The sequence below is a fragment of the Anolis sagrei genome, chromosome 12, assembly GCF_037176765.1.
Source record: "Anolis sagrei isolate rAnoSag1 chromosome 12, rAnoSag1.mat, whole genome shotgun sequence".
In the NCBI taxonomy this organism is placed as follows: domain Eukaryota; kingdom Metazoa; phylum Chordata; class Lepidosauria; order Squamata; family Dactyloidae; genus Anolis; species Anolis sagrei.
In genome coordinates this window covers 9,919,012-9,944,499 of record NC_090032.1, presented here as the reverse complement: position 1 = coordinate 9,944,499, position 25,488 = coordinate 9,919,012, and the positions used below count along the sequence as shown (strand labels likewise).

The 25,488-nt window shown below is 42.9% G+C and overlaps 1 protein-coding gene across 1 annotated transcript in view; it reads right to left on the bottom strand.

Moving 5' to 3' along the window:
• Positions 1-5,758: 5,758 nt before the first annotated feature.
• OVOL1 (ovo like transcriptional repressor 1) overlaps positions 5,759-25,488 on the bottom strand; it is a 20,752-nt gene continuing 1,022 nt past the window's right edge. The window contains exons 2-4 of the mRNA XM_060758187.2: positions 12,448-12,638; positions 12,070-12,256; positions 5,759-10,134 (exon numbers count right to left, since the gene is read on the bottom strand). Coding sequence (XP_060614170.2) covers positions 9,827-10,134; positions 12,070-12,256; positions 12,448-12,638 — 686 coding nt within the window. The 3' untranslated portion in view covers positions 5,759-9,826. The remainder of the gene's footprint in view (positions 10,135-12,069; positions 12,257-12,447; positions 12,639-25,488) is intronic.

The following is a 25,488-nucleotide window of genomic DNA, read 5'->3' as shown; positions in this document are numbered from 1 at the left end:
TTCCCATTCTATTGAAATAGAGACTGCTTTGGGTCTGGTAGAGTCTCCCTTTCTGGATGTTTCTGAACAGTGACTGGATGTATTGTCGAAGGTTTTCATGGCTGGAATCACTAGGTTCTTGTGGGTTTTTTCGGGCTATATGGCCATGTTCTAGAGGCATTTTCTCCTGACATTTCGCCTGCATCTATGGCAAGCATCCACCTCACTACCTCTGAGGATGCTTGCCATAGATGCAGGCAAAACATCAGGAGAAAATGCCACTAGAACATGGCCATATAGCCCGAAAGAACCCACAAGAACCTAGTGACTGGATGGCTATCTGCCAGGAGGGCTTTCTTAGAATCATAGAGTTGGAAGAGACCTCATGGGCCATCCAGTCCAACCCCCTGCCAAGAAGCAGGAATATTGTATTCAAAGCACCCCTGACAGATGGCCATCCAGCCTCTGTTTAAAGGCTTCCAAAGGAGTCTCCACCACATTCCGAGGCAGAGAGTTCCACTGCTGAACAGCTCTCACAGTCAGGAAGTTCTTCCTCATGTTCTTTCCCATCATTATCTGATGGGAAATGAGATCTCTCAATATTTGAAGCCCATGCATTACCTTCTCTTCTTTGAGGTAATACCTATTTACTACCAATTTGTTTATTAGTATTATAAATATGCAAGCTATATGTGTATTTGAAGGTTAATGTAATATACATACTACATATCAATGTAGTCCATATGCCAGTACATATGTGTATGTATGTATATGTGTGTGTGCATGTTAATGTATATAAATATACTACATTAACATATATATATATATATATATAATATTAATAATAAATGGGACATAAATATATTTTATGAAATCAGTACCCTACCTTAATGTATAGTAGTATATATATACACACATTAATATATGCTCTCTCTCACTATATATATAGTGTGTGTGTACATACCATATACGTGATATACATTAATATATGCTCTCTCTCACTATATATATAGTGTGTACATACCATATATGTGATATATTTACATTAATATATGCTCGCTCTCACTATATATATATAGTGTGTATACATACAATATACATGATATATATACATTAATATATGCTCTCTCTATATATATATAGTGTGTACATACCATATATGTTATATATATATATATATACACACACACACACACATTAATATATGCTCTCTATATATATGTATATATATTGAGAGAGATTGAGAGAGAGAATATGTTAATATGATATGTAAATATACAGGCTATGTGTCTTTGAGTGTATGTATTCCATTATTATTATAATTATTAATTATATTTTATTATAATTATTATGATTCTTTTTATCATTATTTTATTAATAATAATAAATTATTATTTATTTATATTATTAATAAAATAATTAATGTTAAAAGAATAATAATAATTATTATAATGAAATATAATAAATAATAATATAAATTATTATTTATATTATTATTATTCATTATATTTTTATTATAATAATGCTTTTTATCATTATTTATTTTATTATTAATAATATTAGTTATTTTATTATTTATGTATTCCATTATTATTAATAATTATATTATTATTATTATCATTATTTTATTAATAATAAATTATTATTTATTTCTATTATTAATAACATAATTAATGTTAAAAAGAATAATTATAATAAAATAGTAATTGTAATAATAATATAAATTATTATTTATATTATTATTCATTATATTATTATTATTATGCTTTTTACCATTAATTATTTTATTATTAATAATAATTAGTTATTTTTTATTTTTTATTTATTTATTATTAAAGTTCGTAGGTTTTTATATTGTATTGATTTTACTGGAAGCCACTTTGGGTCTCTTTTTTTTTTAGAGACACAAAGCAGGGAATAACAACAACAACAACAACAATATATATATTGATATTAAAATGTCTCTGGTCTTGCTCTATATATATATATATATATATATATATATATATATATATATATAAAAAGCAAGACCACATCTTTTAATATATATCTTATATATATATATATATGTATATTAAAAGCAAGACCAGAGACGTTTTAATATCAATAATAAGGACAAAGAGAGAAAAGAGAGTAATTACACAAAATTCTGATTTCTGCAATATTGTGTGAATTAATGAAGAGTTACTGAATTTGACATGAATTTGACATTGATATTTTAATAATAATAGCTAAACCAATCTGTTAGCACATGTGAGTTATCTATGAGCTCACTGAGCCCTCTAGTGGCCAAAGCCATTATAGCAACTGAAACTTTTTAAGATCAGAAATTCAGCTAGTTAATGAATTGCTGTGGAAAAAACATCAACATCCATATTATAGTACTAGTTTTGCTCAACCAATTGAAAGGCTTTAAAAGATGCATGAGATCTTATTAAAGCTTTCTGCAGAGTGTAATTGGGTGTATTAATGTGTACTAAACATCTCCATAATGTGAATTCCATGCACCACAAACACACACCAAGCAGATGTGGTTTTTTTGTACAACTTTATTGTAGTTAATGGAAGGTTTCCCGATTATGAATAACATAATAATAATAATAATAATAATAATAATACAATAAAAGTTCACAGGCCTGCTTTGTTCCCGAAGGCATAAAGCCCAATGTGTAAACAAGATTCACAGCCTCGTAAACATCCGTTTGGACCCGTATCCCGTAAGACGCCGAATCCGGCACAGCGTCTGGATGCCCCGTTCGTGGCAACTGAGGTTGTATAAATATCATTGGCTCCTACACTTCCAAAACTCACTTTTTGGAATATAAACACTTAACTTCCAACCAATCTCCTGCTCTGTTGGTTTTTAAGCAGAGGCTGGATGGCCATCTGTTGGGAGGGCTTTGATTGGCACAATAGGGTTAGACTGGATGGCCTCTGGGTTTTATCTTCCAAATCTAGTGAAATATAGACTGCCTGGGAGTCCAATAGAGATTCCTTCCTGTTTAAAGGCTGGATGGCCATCTGTTGGGAGGGCTTTGATGTGTCTTCCAACAGAATGGGGTTGGGCTGGATTGCCCTTGGGGTCCCTTCCACCTCTTGAATACTGTAATAACTTTTGATAATAATAATAATGATAATGGTGATGAAGTCTCCTTCTCGGGGCTTTTAAGCAGAGGCTGGGTGGCCATCTGTTGGGAGGGCTTTGATTGTGTCTTCCTGCATTGCACAATAGGGTTAAACTGGGTGGGCTTTGTGTTTTATCTTCCAAATCTAGTGAAATATAGGCTGCCTGAAAATCCAGTAGAGATTCTTTCTCTGTTTAGTGGCTGAACGGCCATCTGTTGGGAGGGCTTTGATTGTGTCTTCCTGCGTGGCACAATAGGGTTGGACTGGATATCCTTTGGAGGAGTTATCTTCCAAATTTAGTGAAATATAGACTGCCTGAGAGTCCAATAGTGATGCCTTCCTGTTTAGAGGCTGGGTGGCCATCTGTTGGGAGGGCTTTGATTGTGTCTTCCTGCATGGCACAGTAGGGTTAGACTGGGTGGCCTCTGGGTTTTATCTTACAAATCTAGTGAAATATAGGCTGCCTGGCAGTCCAGTAGAGATTCCTTCTCTGTTTAGAGGCTGGATGGCCATCTGTTGGGAGGGCTTTGATTGTGTCTTCCTATATAACATAATGAGGTTGGACTGGATGGCCCTTGGGGTCCCAACTCTAGGATTCTATAATAATTTTGATAATCATAATGATAATGGTGATAAAGTCTCCGTTTCTGGAGGTTTTTAAGCAGAGGCGGGATGGCCATCTGTTGGGAGGGATTTGATTGTGTTTTCCTATATAACAGAATGGGGCTGAACTGGATGGCCTTTGGGAGGGTTATCTTCCAAATCTAGTGAAATAGAGTGCCTGGGGGTCCAGTAGAGATGCCTTCCTCTTTAAAAGCTGGATGGCCATCTGTTGGGAGGGCTTTGACTCCCAACAGATATATATAAAACAGAATGGGGTTGGGCTGGATGGTCCTTGGGATCCCTTCCAACTCTAGAATTCTGTAATAACTTTTGATAATAATGATAATGGTAATGAGGTCTCCTTCTCAAGGTTTTTAAGCAGGGGCTGGATGGCAATCTGTTGGGAGGGCTTTGATTGTGATAGTCAAGGTGGCCAATGGCAACTTTCACACTTGCCTCCAACAGACAACACCTCCAAACAAAGGATTCCCCCAGGCAGGAAGCAGCCAGGCTTTGAAGCTGCAAGGCCATTCAGTGCTAGTCAAGGTGGCCAATCGCAACATTCACACTTGCCTCCAACAGACAACACCTCCCAACAAAGGATTCCCCCAGGCAGGAAGCAGCCAGGCTTTGAAGTTGCAAGGGCATTCAATGCTACTCAAGGTGGCCAATGGCAACATTCACACTTGCCTCCAACAGACAACACCTCCCAACAAAGGATTCCCCCAGGCAGGAAGCAGCCAGGCTTCAAAGCTGCAAGGCTATTCAATGCTAGTCAAGGTGGCCAATAGCAACATTCACACTTGCCTCCAACAGACAACACCTCCCAACAAAGGATTCTGTCAGGCAGGAAGCAGCCAGGCTTTGAAGCTGCAAGGCCATTCAATGCTAGTCAAGGTGACCAATCGCAACATTCACACTTGCCTCAAGCAGACAAGAGCTCTTTCTCCCACCTTGGACATCATTCCACAGATATACAAACCCCACTTGCCCAGTTTCCAACAGACATCACAACTTCTGGGGATGCCTGCTGTAGATGTGGGAGAAACGTCAGGAGAGGATGCTTCCGGAACACAGCCAGACAGTTCGGAAAACTCACAGCAACCCCGCAAAAACAGTAACATTACAATTATTAAAATAAATTAAATAACTTAGCAACTTGCAGCTTTTTCGTAAGTCCAAACCGCATTATATAGCCAAAGGCACTTCGTGATGCTTTCCCATTATTGTAAGAAATCGTTTACTATGTTTCGAGAAACGACTCTCAATACTCAAACAGTACTGCATTGGAAACACTGTACATAACATTTGGTTTCAATATCACAACATACATAAGGACCCAATGCGTTCCCAAAAGTGAGGGAATGCATGTAAACATCGTTCTTGGTAAAGTTATTCCATAGGGTTTGCTTAAAGGCAGCAATTGGGTGGAAAGAGACAAAGATCAGACCTAATGTGTGTGTGTGCAAATTCAAATAGCTTGAATTTCGTAGGCAAGGAATGCTCAGGGATGGTGGCAACAGAGCTCGCTGCAACTGGTACGACTTGGTGGACTCCCACCCAAGTCTGAACCAGGACTGGCCCTGTTTAGCTCACATAAACAAAGGATGTCTGGTGACTTTAGGGCACCATGAAGCCTATAGGGACCTTCCTGGGTAAAGAACGATCCGAAATGGTTGAAACAGAGTGCACTGAACTCGGCGGACTCCCATCCAGGTACCAACCAGGGCTGGCTCTGCTTAGCTCCCATAAGCAAAGGGCGTTTTGGTGATTTTAGGGAACCATGAAGCCTATAGGGACCTTCCTGGATAAAAACTATCCCAAATAGTTGAAACAGAGCTCACTGTACTCGGCGGACTCCCATCCAGGTACCAACCAGGGCTGGCACTGCTTAGCTCACGTAAACAAAGGGCGTTTGGTGACTTTAGGGCACCATGAAACCTATGGGAACCTTCCTGGGTAAGCTCACTGCACTCAGCGGACCCCGCTGAGTGCAGTGAGCTTACCCAGGAAGTACCATAGGTTGGAAGTCCGCCGAGTACCAACCAAGGGTGGCAATGCTTAGCTCACATAAACAAAGGGTGTTTGGTGACTTTAGGGCACCGTGAAGCCTACAAGGGCCTTCCTAGGTAAGGAATGATCAAAAATGGTAGAAACTGAGCTCGCTGCATTTGGCGGACTCCCATCCAAGTCCCAACCACGGCTGGCCCTGCTTAGTTCCCATAAGCAAAGGGCGTTTGGTGACTTTAGGGCACCATGAAACCTATGGAGACCTTCCTGGGTAAGCTCACTGCACTCGGCGGACTCCCATCCAGGTACCAACCAGGGCTGGCCCTGCTTAGCTCCCATAAGCAAAGGGCGTTTCGGTGACTTTAGGGCACCATGAAACCTATGGAGACCTTCCTGGGTAAGCTCACTGCACTCAGTGGACTCCCATACAGGTACCAACCAGGGCTGGCACTGCTTAGCTCACATAAACAAAGGGCGTTTGGTGACTTTAGGGCACCATGAAACCTATAGGGAGATTCCTGGGTCCGAAATGGTTGAAACAGAGCTCACTGCACTCGGCGGACTCCCATCCAGGTACCAACCAGGGCTGGCCCTGCTTAGCTCCCATAAGCAAAAGGGCATTTTGGTGACTTTAGGGCACCATGAAGCCTATGGGAACCTTCCTGGGTAAGCTCACTGCACTCAGCGGACTCCCATCCAGGTACCAACCAGGGCTGGCCCTGCTTAGCTCCCATAAGCAAAGGGTGTTTGGTGACTTTAGGGCACCATGAAGCCTACAGGGGCCTTCCTAGGTAAGGAATGATCAGAAATGGTTGAAACTGAGCTCACTGCACTCGGCGGACTCCCATCCAGGTACCAACCAGGGCTGGCCCTGCTTAGCTCCTATAAACAAAGGGTGTTTGGTGACTTTAAGGCACCATGAAGTCTATAGGGACCTTCCTAGGTATAATTGGAAATGGTTGAAACAGAGCTCATTGCACTTGGCGGACTCCCATCCAAGTCCCAACCAGGGCTGGCCCTGCTTAGCTCACATAAACAAAGGGTGTCTGATGACTTTAAGGCACCATGAAGCCCATAGGGGCCTTCCTGGGTAAGGAATGATCAGAAATGGTTGAAACAGAGCTCGCTGCACTTGGCGGACTCCCATCCAAGTCCCAACCAGGGCTGACCCTGCTTAGCACCGCAAATCAAAGGGAATCTGGTCCCTTTGGGGTCACTAAAGGGATGGGGAAAATACCCCCATAGGCACAAAGAGAGTAGGGGAGGGGAAAATAATTTGGCGTGTATTTACAATGGTCTCTTAAAGGGCTAGTGCTGCCTCCTTGCTTGATTTTAGCTCATGAGAACTAGCACCATCAAAATCATGTTAAATTATAGAAGCTTTTCTTCACCAAGAGGAGGGGATGGACATCAGAAAAGAAGTAGTCTTTCCTCCTTGAGCCTTAAACTTCATTATCCCACCGACTTTGGCTCTCTGGGGACCTGGGTCCATACAAGGAAATTCATTGATCTGCTTTGTTTACTTGGTGTTTGCCATTCCTGCTTTAAGCAACTGGGCCAGACTGGAACTCAGATCCTAGCTCTCCAAGGAGTTGGGTCCATGCAAGAAATCAATTAGTTTGCATGGTGTTTTCCATTTGTCCCATTGCTTTGGAGGGTCTTATTGACCTCTGAAAATCCCTGGATACTTTGGCCATGAGAAGGCGATCCTTGAACACTTTACGGAACTGGGTCCCGGCTGGAAGTCAGATTCTAGCTCTCCAAGGAGCTTGGTCCATGCAAGAAATCCATTGGTCCTCTTTGTTTGTATTGCTTTTGCTATTCGTCCGATCGGTTTGGAGGTCTGTGTTGAATCCCCAAAATCCCTGACTCGGAGGATGGATATCTTTGCCAAGAGAAAGGGATGGATGTCATATTCTGAACACTGTAAGGAACTGGGTGCCGACTGGAACTCAGATCCTAGCTCTCCAACGAGCTGTGTTCATGCAAGAAAAAACTATTTGTTTACATTGTGCTTGCCAATTGTTCCATTGTCTTGGAGCCAAGAGAAAAGGATGGAGACTTGATCCTGAACACTTTAAGGAACTGGGCCAGACTGGAACTCAGATCCTAGCTCTCCAACGAGCTGGGTCCGTGCAAGAAGTCCATTTGTTTGCATTGTGTTTGCCATTTGTCCCATTGGATTTGAGAGCTGTGTTAAATACTAAAAATCCCTGAGCTGTGAGGATGGATTCCAAGAGAAAGGGATGAAGGCTTGATCCTGAACACTTTAAGGAACTGGGCCAGACTGGAACTCAGATCCTAGCTCTCCAACAAGCTGAGTCTGTGCAAGAAATCCATTTGACTATATTGTGTTTGCCATTTGTCCCATTGGCTTGGAGGGTTGTGCTGAATCCCAAAAATCCCTGAGTTGGGAGGATAGATATATTAGCTAAGAGAAAAGGATGGATGTCAGATCCTGAACATTTTGAGAAACTGGGTGCAGACTGGAACTCAGATCCTAGCTCTCCAATGAGCAATAAATCCATTTGTTTACATTGTGTATGCCCTCTGTCCCATTGTCTTGGAGGGCTGTGTTGAATCCCAAAAATCCCTGAATTGGGAAGATGGATATCTTTGCCAAGAGAAAGGCATGGATGTCAGATCCTTAAACACTTTAAGGAACTGAGTCCAGACTGGAAGTCAGATCCTAGCTCTCCAACAAGCTGCGTCCATGCAAGAAACCAATTTGTTTACATTGTGTTTGTCCCATTGTCTTGGAGGGCTGTGTTCAATCCCTGAGTTGTGGGGATGGATGCCAAAAGAAAAGGATGGAGGCTTGATCCTGAACACTTTAAGAAACTGGGCCAGACTGGAACTCAGATCCTAGCTCTCCAACGAGCAGTGTTCATGCAAGAAAAATCTATTTGTTTACATTGTGCTTGTCAATTGTTCCATTGTCTTGGAGCCAAGAGAAAAGGATGGAGACTTGATCCTGAACACTTTAAGGAACTGGGCCAGACTGGAACTCAGATCCTAGCTCTCCAACAAGCTGGGTCCGTGCAAGAAGTCCATTTTTTTGCATTGTGTTTGCCATTTGTCCGATTGGCTTGGAGGGCTGTGTTGAATCCTAAAAATCCCTGAGCTGTGAGGGTGGATTCCAAGAAAAGGGGATGATGGCTTGATCCTGAATGCTTTAAGGAACTGGGCCAGACTGGAACTCAGATCCTAGCTCTCCAACGAGCTAGGTCTGTTCAAGAAGTCCATTTGTTTGCATTGTGTTTGCCATTTGTCCCATTGGCTTGGAGAGCTGTGTTGAATCCTAAAAATCCCTGAGCTGTGAGGATGGATTCCTAGCGAAAGGTGTGAAGACTTGATGCTGAACACTTTAAAGAACTGGGCCAGACTGGAACTCAGATCCTAGCTCTCCAACGAGCTGGGTCTGTTCAAGAAGTCCATTTGTTTGCATTGTGTTTGCCATTTGTCCCATTGGCTTGGAAAACTGTGTTGAATACTAAAAATCCCTGAGCTGTGAGGATGGATGCCAAGAGAAAATGATGGAGGCTTGATGCTGAACACTTTAAGGAACTGGGCCAGACTGGAACTCAGATGCTAGCTCTCCAACGAGCTTGTTCATGCAAGAAAAATCTATTTGTTTACATTGTGCTTGCCAATTGTTCCAATGTCTTGGAGCCAAGAGAAAAAGATGGAGACTTGATCCTGAACACTTTAAGGAACTGGGCCAGAATGGAACTCAGATCCTAGCTCTCCAATGAGCTGGGTCCATGCAAGAAGTCCATTTGTTTGCATTGTGTTTGCCATTTGTCCCATTGGCTTGGAGGGCTGTGTTGAATACTAAAAATCCCTGAGCTGTGAGGGTGGATTCCAAGAAAAAGGGATGAAGGCTTGATGCTGAACGCTTTAAAGAACTGGGCCAGACTGGAACTCAGATCCTAGCTCTCCAATGAGCTGGTCCATGCAAAAATCCATTTATTTGCATTGCGTTTTCCATTCATCCCATGGGCTTGGAGGGTCATATTGAACTCTGAAAATACCCTGGAGGTGGATCAATGGCAGGCCTTCGGTGGGAAGACCCATGTTAAGACCCTCCAAAACACACACCGCACTTTCAGAGGCAGCCTGCCCCTTGCAGCAGCGTGAGGGGGCCCGGCTCGGCCGTGCCGTGGAGCGAAGGAGAGGCCTTACGTGAGGCCTTGCGCAGCAGAGGGCTGTCGGGATGGCGCTCCTGCAGGTGCTGAAGGTGGCCCTCCTGGCTGTCGGCGGTGGAGCCGCAGTCCTCGCAGACGTACAGCTTGGCCCGGCGCTCCTTGTAGGCGTAGCTCTGCTGCACCCCGTGGATCTTCTTCAGGTGGGACTCCAAGGAGCAGCGCTGGGTGAAGGCCTTGTCACAGAGGTCGCACTTGTAGGGCCGCACACCTGGCGAGAGGGAGAGAAAGGGGTGAGATTCAGCTCTCCATTACCTAGAATCCATGCACACGGAGTCTCAGTCTGAATAGTTCCAGATTCTAAAACGGAGTCTCAGTAGTCCCAGATTCTAAAATGGAGTCTCAGTCTGAATAGTCCCAGATTCTAAAACGGAGTCTCAGTCTGAATAGTCCCAGATTCTAAAACGGAGTCTCAGTCTGAGTAATCCCAGATTCTAAAACGGAGTCTCAGTCTGAGTAGTCCCAGATTCTAAAACGGAGTCTCAGTCTCAATAGTCCCTGATTCTAAAATGGAGTCTCAGTCTGAATAGTCCCTGATTCTAAAACGGAGTCTCAGTCTGAGTAATCCCAGATTCTAAAACGGAGTCTCAGTCTGAATAGCCCCAGATTCTAAAACGGAGTCTCAGTCTGAGTAGTCCCAGATTCTAAAACTGAGTCTCAGTCTGAATAGTCCCAGATTCTAAAATGGAGTCTCAGTCTGAATAGTCCCAGATTCTAAAACGGAGTCTCAGTCTGAATAGTCCCAGATTCTAAAATGGAGTCCCTAAAACGTAGTCTCTAAAACGTAGTCCCAGATTCTAAAACGGAGTCTCGGTCTGAGTAGTCCCAGATTCTAAAATGAAGTCTCAGTCTGAATAGTCCCAGATTCTAAAACGGAGTCTCAGTCTGAGTAGTCCCAGATTCTAAAACGGAGTCTCAGTCTGAATAGTCCCAGATTCTAAAACAGAGTCTCAGTCTGAATAGTCTCAGATTCTAAAACGGAGTCTCAGTCTGAATAGTCCCAGATTCTAAAACGGAGTCTCAGTAGTCCCAGATTCTAAAATGGAGTCTCAGTCTGAATAGTCCCAGATTCTAAAACGGAGTCTCAGTCTGAATAGTCCCTGATTCTAAAACGGAGTCTCAGTCTGAGTAGTCCCAGATTCTAAAACGGAGTCTCAGTCTGAATAGTCCCAGATTCTAAAACGGAGTCTCGGTCGTAGTCCCAGATTCTAAAATGGAGTCTCAGTCTGAGTAGTCCCAGATTCTAAAATGGAGTCTCAGTCTGAATAGTCCCAGATTCTAAAACGGAGTCTCAGTCTGAATAGTCCCAGATTCTAAAACGGAGTCTCTAAAACGTAGTCTCTAAAACAGAGTCTCTAAAACGTAGTCTCTAAAACGTAGTCCCAGATTCTAAAACGGAGTCTCGGTCTGAGTAGTCCCAGATTCTAAAATGGAGTCTCAGTCTGAATAGTCCCAGATTCTAAAACGGAGTCTCAGTCTGAATAGTCCCAGATTCTAAAACGGAGTCTCAGTCTGAATAGTCCCAGATTCTAAAACGGAGTCTCAGTCTGAATAGTCCCAGATTCTAAAACGGAGTCTCAGTCTGAATAGTCCCAGATTCTAAAACGGAGTCTCAGTCTGAGTAGTCCCAGATTCTAAAACTGAGTCTCAGTCTGAATAGTCCCAGATTCTAAAACGGAGTCTCAGTTTGAATAGTCCCAGATTCTAAAACAGAGTCTCTAAAACGGAGTCCCTAAAACGTAGTCTCTAAAACGGAGTCTCTAAAACGTAGTCTCTAAAACGTAGTCCCAGATTCTAAAATGGAGTCTCGGTCTGAGTAGTCCCAGATTCTAAAACGGAGTCTCAGTCTGAATAGTCCCAGATTCTAAAACGAAGTCTCAGTCTGAGTAGTCCCAGATTCTAAAACGGAGTCTCAGTCTGAATAGTCCCAGATTCTAAAACAGAGTCTCAGTCTGAATAGTCTCAGATTCTAAAACGGAGTCTCAGTCTGAGTAGTCCCAGATCTAGTCACATGGTCTGTAGTCCCGCCCACAACCTCAAACAACTTAGAGTTAAGGGAAAACTACATATCAAAACATACATACAATATAGTGAGCAATCTGAATTAGGAAGTTTGTAGAAGGTTGCTGTTTCCAATGAGACTTACCTGTGTGCGTCCGGACGTGGCGCTTGAGGTCAAAGGTGTCGTTGAAGCCTTTGTTGCAGTAAGGGCAAAGGTGGCGCTTCACCTGGCTGTGGCATTTCAGGTGGCGGTTCAGCATGCGCTGGTAGGAGAAGCCCTTCTGGCAATACGGGCAGGAGAACTGCTCTCCGGGCGCATCTCCTTGGGTCACCTGCAGAGAAGGGCAGCAGCACATCAGCATCATCCATGGTCAAGGCTTTCCCAGTCGTGTCCAACTCTAGGGGTTGGTGCTCATCTCCATTTCTAGGCCAAAGAGCCGGCGTTGTCCGTAGACACCTCCAAGGTCATGTGGTCAGCATGGAGTGCCATTACCTTCCTAGCAGAGCCATCCCGTATCCTTACCTTCATCTTGGGCCGTAGGAAGAGGGACTCCACATCCTGCTGCGTCCCGCTTGGGATCTGAGCTGCGCAATGCGGCTGGGCGGCCGTGTAGACCGTGTTCCGTATCGTCATGTCCAAGGGCATCGGGTAGGACGGAGGCTCGGCCACGGAAGGCTCTGGATCTTTCCACAGGGCATAGCCCCCCAAGGAAACTACAGGGAGGGGAAAACAAGAGGGGTAGAATTGGTCGAAAACCCTAAAGGTCATCTAGTCTAACCTCCTACAAGATATATTATTGACCATTCTCCCATCGATAGGTTGCTTTGTTTGGATTCTCAAGACCTAGACAGAAAACCAAAGTAGGATTCATAGAAATATAGAGTTGGAAGAGAACCTAAGGACCATCCAGCCCAACTCCTTATCACACAGGAAAACACCATCCAAGCTCTCCCGACAGATGGCCATCCAGTCTCTGATCAAAAGCATCCGAAGAACAAGACTTCACCGGTTTCCAAGGCAGTTTATATTCCACTAGGGAACCCTAAAGACCATCCAGTCCAACCCCCTGCTACATAGGAAGACACAATCAAAGCCTTCCCAACAGATGGCCATCCAGCCTCTGCTTAAGAACCTCCTGAGAAGGAGATTACACCAGACCTTCAAGGCAGTTTATTTTCCACTAGAGAACCCTAAGGCCATCCAGTTCAATCTCCTGTTACACAGAGAGATACCATCAAAGCCCTCCCAACAGATGGCCATCCAGGCTCTGCTTAAGAATCTCCTGAGAAGGAACCTACACCAGTCTCGAGGGCAGTTTATATTCCACTAGGGAACCCTAAAGACCATCCAGTCCAACCTCCTGCTACATAGGAAGACACCGTCAAAGCCCTCGTAACAGATGACCATCCAGCCTCTGCTCAAGAACCTCCTGAGAAGGAACCTACACCAGTCTCGAGGGCAGTTTATATTCCACTAGAGAACCCTAAAGACCATCCAGTCCAACCCCCTGCTACATAGGAAGACACCGTCAAAGCCCTCGTAACAGATGACCATCCAGCCTCTGCTCAAGAACCTCCTGAGAAGGAACCTACACCAGTCTCGAGGGCAGTTTATATTCCACTAGGGAACCCTAAAGACCATCCAGTCCAACCTCCTGCTACATAGGAAGACACCGTCAAAGCCCTCGTAACAGATGACCATCCAGCCTCTGCTCAAGAACCTCCTGAGAAGGAACCTACACCAGTCTCGAGGGCAGTTTATATTCCACTAGAGAACCCTAAAGACCATCCAGTCCAACCCCCTGCTACATATGAAGACACCATCAAAGCCCTCCCGACAGATGGTCATCCAGCCTCTGCTTAAGAAGCACTTGAGAAGGAGACTACAGTAGTCTTGAAGGCAATATGTATTCCACTAGGGAACCCTAGAGACCATGCAGTCCAACCCTATTCTATCATGCAGGAAGACACTATCCAAGCCCTCCCAACAGATGGCCATCCAGTCTTTGATTAAAAACCTCAAAAGAACAAGACTTCACTGGTTTCCAAGGCAGTTTACATTCCACTAGAGAACCCTAAAGGCCATCCAGTCCAACCCTCTGCTATGCAGGACGACACCATCAAAGCCCTCCCAACAGATGGCCATCCAGCCTTTGCTTAAGAACCTCCAGAGAAGGAGACTACACCAGACTTGAAGGCAGTTTATATTCCACTAGGGAGCCCTAAAGACCATCCAGTCCAACCCTACTGTGTCATGCAGGAAGACACCATCCAAGCCGTCACAACAGATGGCCACCCAGTCTTTGATTAAAAACTTCCAAAGAACAAGACTTCACTGGTTTCCAAGGCGGTTTATTTTCCACTAGAGAACCCTAAAGGCCATCCAGTCCAACCCCCTGCTATGCAGGATGACACCATCAAAGCCCTCCCGACAGATGGCCATCCAACCTTTGCTTAAGAACCTCCAGAGAAGGAGACTACACCAGACTTGAAGGCAGTTTTCCACTAGATACCACTAGATAACCACTAGATATTCCACTAGATAACCCTAAAGGCCTTCCAGCCCAACCTCCTTCTACACAGGAAGACACCATCAAAACCCTCCCGACAGATGGCCATCCAGCCTTTGCTTAAGAACCTCCTGAGGAGGAGACTACACCAGACTTGAAGGCAGTTTGTATTCCACGAGGGAACCCTAAAGGCCATCCAGCCCAACCTCCTTCTACACAGGAAGACACCGTCAAAACCTTCCCGACAGATGGCCAGAGCCTCTGCATAAGAACCTCCAGAGAAGGAGACTACACCAGTCTTGATGGCAGGTTATATTCCACTAGGGAACCCTAAAGACCATGCAGGAAGACACCAACAAAGCCCTCCCAACAGATGGCCATCCAGCCAAGGCAGAATATTTGCTTCAGGACTTGAATTATGATTCTCCAAACCACCACATATATCTAAAACTGTGTTTCTCAACCTTTCTAATGCCGCAACCCCTTAATATAGTTCCTGATGTTGTGGTGACCCCCAACCATAAAATTATTTTTGTTGCTACTGCATAACTGTAATTTTTCTACTGTTATGAATTGTCACATAAGTATCTGATATGCAGGATGTATTTTCATACACTGGACCAAATTTGACACAAATACTCGATACACCCAAATTTGAATACTGATGGGGTTGCGGGGAGGATTGATTTCGTCATTTGAGAATTGTAGTTGATGGAATTTATAGTTTACCTACAATCAAAAGGCATCTGAACTCCACCAACAATGGAATTGAACCAATCTTGGCACACATAACTCCCATGACCAACAGAAAATACTGGAAGGGTTTGGTGGGCATTGACCTTGAGTTTGGGAGTTGTAGTTCACCTAAATCCAGAGAGCGCTATGGACTCAAACAATGATAAATCTGGACCAAACTTAGCATGAACACTCAATATGTTCAAATGTGGACTCTGGTGGAGTTTGGGGAAAATAGACCTTGCCATTTGGGAGTTGTAGTTGCTGGGATTTATAGTTCACCTACAATCAAAGAGCATTCTGAACCCCACCAATGATAGAATTAGCCAGACTTCCCACACAGAACCCCCATGACAACAGAAAATACTATGTATTCTGATGGTCTTTGGTGACCCCGCTGACACCCCCTCATGACCCCCACAGGGGTCCCGACCCCCAGGTTGAGAAACACTGATCTAAAAGATCTCTTTAGAGAGTGTCTTCTAGAGTACAAAGCCAAACCGCCTCAGTAATGGAGAATTGGCAAGTCTCCCTAACGTTTTATTTATCAAAGCGAGATGAGCAAATCTCCTCCGGATCGATCGAACAGGAAAGCCATCCTCAAGAACCAATTGGTCTTGATAAGAGGCCGGTCCTCAGGAAGGGCCTCCGTTGGCACATTTCCTGGGGTCCTCTCCTCCCAGCCAACGCCAGCCTGCAATGGCAAGTAAACAGCTCAGAACCGGTTCCCCGGGATGTTACTGGAAAGTGGGACCCAGCCCAAGGAGTTAATTAAGCGTTTCCGGGGACGGCGCCACCATTCCAGCGCCTGTCACCCGCCGCGGGGAAGGGCACCCTGGCGCAACCCTCCCAAACCAATCCAGGGAGCATCCTCCGCCCGACTTCCCGTTCTTTCCTGGCTCCGTTGCAAAGGGAAGGAACAGCTCAGCATTTCCGAGGCTGTGCCCAAGGCAACTTCTCCCATGCCCAGCACTTCCAAGAACTCTGCTTTGGGAAGAGGAGGACTATCGCGCCCAGAATCCCCATATTGGCCTGTTTGCTGGGGGATGCTGGGAGCTGTGGGCCAAAAGAGCAGCAAAGAGGCAAAGGGTGGACTCTACACTGCCTTAGAATACAGTTCGAACGGCATTGTGTGGGTTGACGCTGACCTTATAATGCATATCAGCGCAATTCAACTGCATTAGATGCGTCTATACTGACCGTATAATACAGTTAATCTTCATTATGTGAGTCTGCACTGACCATACAATGCAATCAATGCAATTCAACTACATTATTTGGGTCTACATCAACCATATAATGCGATTCAATGCATTCAACTGCATTATATGGGTCTCCACTGACCATATAATGCAGTTCAATGATGTTCATCTGCATTATATGGGTCTACACTGATTATATAATTCAGTTCAACGCAGTTCAACTGCATTATATAGGTCTACACTGATGATATAATCCAGTTCAATGCATTCATCTGTATTATATGGATCTCCACTGACCAAATAATGTGGTTCAATGCATTCAACTGAATTGTAGAGTCTACACTAAGCGTATAATGCAGTTCAACTGCATTATATGGATCTACATGCATTCAACTGTATTATTTGGGTCTACACTGACCATATAATGCGATTCACTGCATTCAACTGTATTATATGGCTCTACACTGACCATATAATGCAGTTCAGCACATTCAACTGCATTATCTGTATCTACACTGACCATATAATGCAGTTCAATGATGTTCATCTGCATTATATGGGTCTCCACTGACCATATAATGTGATTCAATGCATTCAATTGCATTATATGGGTCTATACTGATGATATAATCCAGTTCAATTCATTCATCTGCATTATATGGGTCTCCACTGACCAAATAATGTGGTTCAATGCATTCAACTGAATTGTAGGTTCTACACTAAGCGTCTAATGCAGTTCAACTGCATTATATGGATCTACATTGATCATATAATGTGGTTCAGTGCATCAACTGCATTATACAGGTCTACACTGACCATATAATGTGATTCAATGCATTCAACTGCATTATATGGGTCTACACTGACCATATAATGCGATTCAATGCATTCAACTGTATTATTTGGGTCTACCATGACCATATAATGTGGTTCAGTGCATTCAACTGTATTATTTGGGTCTACGCTGACCATATAATTCAGTTCAATGCATTCCACTGCATTATATGGCTCTACACTGACATCATAATGTGGTTCAATACATTCAACTGCATTGTAGGGTTTACACTGACCATATAATGCAGTTGGACTGCATTATATGAGTCTACACGGACCATATCATGCAATTCAATACCTTCAGCTGCATTATATGGGTCTATACTGGCCATATAATGCGGTTCAGCACATTCAACTGCATTATATGGCCTTGTGGGCAGTGTAGACCAGGCATGGGCAAACTTTGGCCCTCCAGGTGTTTTGGACTGCAACTCCGACAATTCCTAACAGCCTACCGGCTGTTAGGAATTGTGGGAGTTGCAGTCCAAAACACCTGGAGGGCCGGAGTTTCCCAATGCCTTGTGTAGACCCATCTAAGGCCATTTCGGGTACAGAGTGATGGGTATATGAGTTTCTGGTTTGATCTAACAGGGTTCTTAACGCGCAGCAGAAAACACGATCCATTACTTTTGCAATTTCCTGTAGGAAAAACTAAAAGTGTTCAGACAGCAAAAGGGAGGCGCCACTTTGTGCCCAACCCGTTCCTAAAAAGCCGCCTTTGCACAAAGTGCATTTGCACTTTGATTCCCATCCCGGCGCCTGGTGTCAACCGGGAAAGCATTTGAAGCCTGCCGAACACGTGAATCCTTTGGCGTTTTAATTAAAAGGAAACGTTCCGTGCCCGAGCCGCTGCGATCAGAGAGGCGAGGAGCCGCAATGCCGACAGTCCTGAAAGTGGCACTCTGCACGTTCTCAGAGGCACTCTTTCGTATTGGTAAATGCCCTGGTCCAAAGCTGAACTCAAACTCGGTTGTGTGCCAAGCCGATGTTTCCCCCATTCACTGGCCAAATTGGCAAACTGAGAAACTCCAAAAGACCTCCATTGGGCCATCAGATAGAAGTCTGACACCTTTAAGAGTTGCGAGACAAGCGGCAAACTTAAAAGATAACAACCTTTTTGTGTTTGGAAGGTACATGTATATATAAAGACGCTTTGAGTCCCCTTTGGGGTGAGAAGGGTGGCATATAAGTGTCGTAAATAAATAAATATGTACCCTATATAACAGGCATGGGCACCCTCCAGGCAGGAAGTAGCCAGGCTTTGAAGCTGCAAGGCCATTCAATGCTAATCAAGATGGCCAATGGCAACATTCTCACTTGCCTCCAACACAATACCTCCCAACAAAGGATTCCTCCAGGCAGGAAGTAGCCAGGCTTTGAAGCTGCAAGGCCATTCTATACTAATCAAGCTGGCCAATTGCAACATTCACACTTGCCTCCAACACAACACCTCCCAACAAAGGATTCCTCCAGACTTTGAAGCTGCAAGGCCATTCAATGCTAATCAATCTGGCCAACTGCAACATTCACACTTGCCTCCAACACAACACCTCCCAAAAAAAGATTCCCCCAGGCAGGAAGAAGCCAGGCTTTGAAGCTGCAAGGCCATTCAGTGCTAATAAAGCTGGCCAATGGTAACATTCACACTTGCCTCCAACACAACACCTCCCAACAAAGAATTCCTCCAGGCTTTGAAGCTGCAAGGCCATTCAATGCTAATCAAGCTGGCCAATGGCAACATTCACACTTGCCTCCAACACAACACCTCCCAATAAAGGATTCCCCCCAGGCAGGAAGTAGCCAGGCTTTGAAGCTGCAAGGCCATTCAATGCTAATCAAGGTGGCCAATGGCAACATTCACACTTGCCTCCAACACAACACCTCCCAACAAAGGATTCCCCCAGGCAAGAAGCAGCCAGGCTTTGAAACTGCAAGGCCATTCAATGCTAATCAAGTTGGCCAATGGTAACATTCACACTTGCCTCCAACACAACACCTCCCAACAAAGAATTCCTCCAGGCTTTGAAGCTGCAAGGCCATTCAATGCTAATCAAGCTGGCCAATGGCAACATTCACACTTGCCTCCAACACAACACCTCCCAATAAAGGATTCCCCCAGGCAGGAAGTAGCCAGGCTTTGAAGCTGCAAGGCCATTCAATGCTAATCAAGCCGGCCAATGCCAACATTCACACTTGCCTCCAACACAACACCTTCCATCAAAGGATTCCTCCGGGCTTTGAAGCTGCAAAGCCATTCAGTGCTAACCAAGCTGGCCAATGGCAACATTCACACTTGCCTCCAACACCTTCCAACAAAGGATTCCCCAGGCAGGAAGCAGCCAGGCTTTGAAGCTGCAAGGCCATTCAGTGCTAATCAAGCTGGCCAATGGCAACATTCACAATTGCCTCCCACACAACACCTCCCAACAAAGGATTCCTCCAGGCTTTGAAGCTGCAAGGCCATTCAATGCTAATCAAGCTGGCCAATGCCAACATTCACAATTGCCTCCAGCACAATACCTCCCAACAAAGGATACCCACAGGCAGGAAGTAGCCAGGCTTTGAAGCTGCAATGCCATTCAATGCTAATCAAGCTGGCCAACAGCAACATTCACACTTGCCTCCAACACAACACCTTCCAACAAAGGATTCCCTCAGGCAGGAACCAACCAGGCTTTGAAGCTGCAAGGGCATTCAATGCTAATCAAGCTGGCCAATGGAAACATTCACACCTGCCTTTAACACAACTCCTCCCAATAAAGGATTCCCCAGGCAGGAAGCAGCCAGGCTTTGAAGCTGCAAGGCCATTCAATGCTAATCAAGCTGGCCAATGGCAACATTCACAATTGCCTCCAACACAACACATCCCAACAAATGATTCCCCCAGGCAGGAAGCAGCCAGGCTTTGAAGCTGCAAGGCCATTCAATGCTAATCAAGCTGGCCAATGGCAACATTCACAACTGCCTCCAGCGCAATACCTCCCAACAAAGGATTCCCACAGGCAGGAAGTAGTCAGGCTTTGAAGCTGCAAGGCCATTTAATGCTAACCAAGGTTGCCAATGACAACATTCACGCTTGCCTCCAACACACACCTCCCAACAAAGGATTCCCCCAGGTAGGAAGTAGTCAGTCTACTTAGCTGCAAGGCCATTCAATGCTAATCAAGCTGGCTAATTGCAACACTCGCACATGCCTCTCTCTCCCATCCTGAATATTATTCCACAGATATATAAACCCCACTTGCCTAGTTTCCAACAGACCTCACAACCTCTGAGGATGCCTGCCATAGATGCGGGTGAAACGTCAGGAGAGAATGCTTCTGGAACATGGCCAGACAGCCCGGAAATCTCACAGCAACACATCAAAGCCTTCGGCAACACAATGAATGTGTCGGGAAGACTATCTAAGATGATGGCACTTCCTCTCCAAAGCTCTTCTTCAGCTTGCCGTCTCTGACCGAAACCTCTCCCGCGATCATTAATGACTAATTACAGGCCCCCTGCCATGTTCGCTGAGAAAGGCAAAAAATAGACTCCGAGCCCAGCGTCACCTATAGATTAGGATCCAGAGTAATGAATTCCTATGGCAGGGAAAGTTATCCCAACTAAACATTAGAAAGAACTTCCTAACAGCCAGGATCTCCTTCTCTGGATGTTTTTAAGCAGAGGCTGGATGACCATCTGTCGGGAGGGCTTTGATGGTGTCTTAGCAGAAGGGAGTTGCATGGGATGGCCCTTGTGGGTCTCTTCCAACATTTCCCATGCTAATGGGCCTTCCTCTTCCTCCAACTGACCATATAATGTGGTTTGATGTATTCAACTGCATTATACGGATCTATACTGACCCATATAATTGCATTATATGTATCTATATTGACCATATAATGCAGTTAAACTTCATTATATGAGTCCACTGACCATATAATATAGTTCAGCTACATTATATAGGTCTACACTGACCATATAATGTGGTTCAATGCATCCAACTGCATTATATGGGTCTACACTGACCATATAATGCAGTTCAGTTGCATTATATACATCTATAATGACTGTATAATGCAGTTAAACATTATTTGAGTCTACACTGACCATATAATGCCGTTCAATGCACTTCAGCTATATTATATAGGTCTACACTGACCATATAATGTGGTTCAATGCATTCAATTGCATTATATAAGTCTACACTGACCATATAGTGCAGTTCAATGCAATTCAGCTACATTATATAGGTCTATACTGACCATATAATGTGGTTGAATGCATTCAGCTACATTATATAGGTCTATACTGACCATATAATGTGGTTCAATGCATCCAACTCCATTATATGGGTCTACACTGACCATCTAATGCAGTTCAGTTGCATTATGTATGTCTATACTGACCGTATAATGCAGTTAAACTTCATTATATGAGTCTATACTGACCATATAATGCAGTTCAACGCAGTTCAGCTATATTATGGTCTACACTGACCCTATAATGCAATTCAATGGATGTTTTACCATTCTGTGGGAGGCTTCTCTCACGCCCCCACATGCGATGCTGGAGTTGACAGATTGGAGCTCACCCCACTCTCCAGATTTGAAGTGCCAGCATTTCGGTCAGCAGTCCTGCCTGCACCAATTCAGCTACATTATATAGGTCTATACCGACCATATAATGTGGTTCAATTGATGTTTTATGATCCCGTGGGATGCTTCTCTCATATCCCCACTTGGGAAGCTGGAGCTAACAGATGGGAGCTCACCCCTCTCTCTGGATTTGAACTGCCAATCTTTCGAACAGCAGTCCTGCCAGCATAAGGGTTTAACCCATTGCACCACCAGGGGTTCCTCAATGGATGGCCATCTGTCGGGAGGGCTTTGATGGTGTCTTTCCGCCTTCGGAGTTTCTCAGTTTGATGGTGTTCATCAAAAGGGGGTTTGCATTGATGGACCTTAGGGGTCTCTAAGAACTTTAGGATTCTATCATATTAATAATAATCTTTGATAATAATGATGCTGGACTCCCCTTCTCTGGAAGTTCTTAAGCAGAGGCTGGCTGAAAAGATTCCATCTGAACATTAGGAAGAATTTCCTGACTGTGAGAGCCGTTCAGCAGTGGAACTCTCTGCCCCGGAGTGTGGTGGAGGCTCCTTCTTTGGAAGCTTTTAAGCAGAGGCTGGATGGCCATCTGTCAGGGGTGATTTGAATGCAATATTCCTGCTTCTTGGCAGATTGGGGTTGGACTGGATGGCCCATGAGGTCTCTTCCAACTCTTTGATTCTATTCTATGATTCTATGGCCATCCGTCAGGAGGGCTTTGATGGTGTCTCAGCAGAAGGGGGTTGCATTGGATGGCCCTTAGGAGTCTCTTACAACTTTAGAATTTTATAATAATAATAATAATTGATAATAATGATGCTGGACTCCCCTTCTCTGGAAGTTCTTAAGCAGAGGCCGGCTGGCCATCTGTCGGGAGGGCTTTGACAATGTCTCAGCAGAAGAGGGTTGCATTGGATAACCTTTGAGGGTCTCTTCCAACTTTAGAATTCTATAATAATAATAATAATAATAATAATAATTGATAATAATGATGCTGGGTTCCCCTTCTCTGGAGGTTCTTAAGCAGAGGCCAGCTGGCCATCTGTCAGGAGGGCTTTAACGGTGTCTCAGCAGAAGGGGGTTGCATTGGATGACCCTTAGGGGTCTCTTACAACTTTAGGAATCAATAATAACAATAATAACACTAATAATAATAATAATAATAATAATAATAATAATCTTTGATAATAATGACGCTGGAGTCCCCTTCTCTGGAGGTTCTTAAGCAAAGGCTGCCTGGCCATCTGTCGGGAGGGCTTTGACGGTGTCTCGGCAGAAGGGGGTTTGCATTGGATGACCTTTGAGGGTCTCTTCCAACTTTAGAATCCTATAATAATAATAATAATTGATAATAATGATGCTAGAGTTCCCCTTCTCTGGAGGTTCTTAAGCAGAGGCCAGCTGGTCATCTGTTGGGAGGGCTTTGACGGTGTCTCAACAGAAGGGGGTTTGCATTGGATGACCCTTGGGGGTCTCTTCCAACTTTAGGATTCAATAATAATAATAATAATAATTGATAATAATAATGCTGGACTTCCCTTCTCTGGAGGTTCTTAAGCAGAGGCCGCTTGGCCATCTGTCGGGAGGGCTTTGATGGTGTCTCAGCAGAAGGGGGTTGCATTGGATGGCCCTTGGGAGTCTCTTACAACTTTAGAATTCTATAATAATAATAATAATAATAATAATAATAATAATAATAATAATTGATAATAATGATGCTGGACTCCCATTCCCTGGAGGTTCTTAAGCAGAGGCCAGCTGGCCATCTGTCGGGAGGGCTTTGACGGTGTCTCGGCAGAAGGGGGTTTGCATTGGATGACCTTTGAGGGTCTCTTCCAACTTTAGAATCCTATAATAATAATAATAATTGATAATAATGATGCTAGAGTTCCCCTTCTCTGGAGGTTCTTAAGCAGAGGCCAGCTGGTTATCTGTCGGGAGGGCTTTGACGGTGTCTCAGCAGAAGGGGGTTGCATTGGGTGGCCCTTGTGGGTCTTTTCCCACGTTTCCCATGCTAACGGGACTTCCTCTCCCTCCCAACCCCCTCCCACCTTAATGGCTGGCCCCAGGGATGTGAGATTCCCAGGGATCCGCTTGAATGGGAAAACCTTTGCTCTCTCCTCCTCCTCCTCCTCTTCCCCTTCGAAAAATTGCCCCTCGGCACATTTTTCTCCCTTTTATGTTTTAGGATTTCCATGCAAGACCCATTTGGCCCATTCTTTCAAAGGAGAGGATGCTTTTCAACCTTATTTGCCCATACCTGCCCCCATAGGCAAGCACGCAATATTCAATTATTAATATTATTAAATAAATAAATATTATTTCATTTAAATAGTATTATTTTCTATTTCCCCCCTTACGATTTACCCCGATCGGCCCCACATATGTGGCAATAAGATGTATATATTCAATTTCAATCATACTTATTGATTGTATTATTATAAGTGTCTTATTGGACTTAGTACACAAGAGTTTTATTAAGTTGTATCAAGCTTTGTTGTTTGTTTGGTGATATGGCCTAAGGGCGAATCTATCTATCTATCTATCTATCTTATTAAATAACAATTATCTGGACTGAGCATGTTTTACTCAATCGCTTGAGTATTTGTTTGGTTGTTCTGCTGTTTATTTATTTATTTACAGCATTGAATATCTGCAAGATTTGTTGTTGTTGTTGGATATAGTGGGTTATAAATAAAGTTTATTATCATTATTATTATTATTATTATATTTAATGTAAATATATTATGTGGGTTATACATAAATTTATTGGTATTATTTAATATTATCATTATTTTTTAAAATATATGATGCAGCTTATAAATAAAGTTTTATCATTATTATTATTTTATTATTATATTTAATTTAAATATATTATGTGGGTTATACATAAATTATTATTCTTATTTAATATTATCATTATTTTTTAAAATATATTATGTGGCTTATAAATAAAGTTTATTATTATTTAATTATTATCATTATATTTAATATGTTATGTGGGTTATAAATAAAATATTATTATTTAATATTATTATATTTAATTTAAATATATTTATGTGTGTTATAGAGTTTATTATCATTTTATTAATATTATCATTCTATTTAATTTAAATATATGATGTGGATAATAAATAAAGCTTATTATTAATATTACTATTATATTTTATTTAAATGTACTATGTGGGCTATAAATACAATATTATTATTTAATATTATTATATTTAATTTGAATATATTATGTGTGTTATAAATAATGTATTTTATTATTATTATTATTATTATATTTAATTTAAATATATGATGTGGGTTACAAACAAAGTTCATTATTATTATTTAATTAATATTATCAGTATATTTAATTTAAGTATATTGTGTGGCTTATAAATAACATTTACTATTATTATTTATTATCAGTATATTTAATTTAAATATATTATAAATAAGGTCTATTATTGATTTATTTAATGTTATCATTATATTTAATTTTAAAAGTTGATGATTATTATTTAATTCATTGATACTATCATCATATTTAATTTAAATCTATTATGTGGGTTATAAATAAAGTTTATTTAAATGTACTATGTGGGCTATAAATAAAATATTATTATTGTTATTTAATTAATATTACCATTATATTTTATTTAAATGTACTATGTGAAATATTATTATTAATTAATTAATTAAT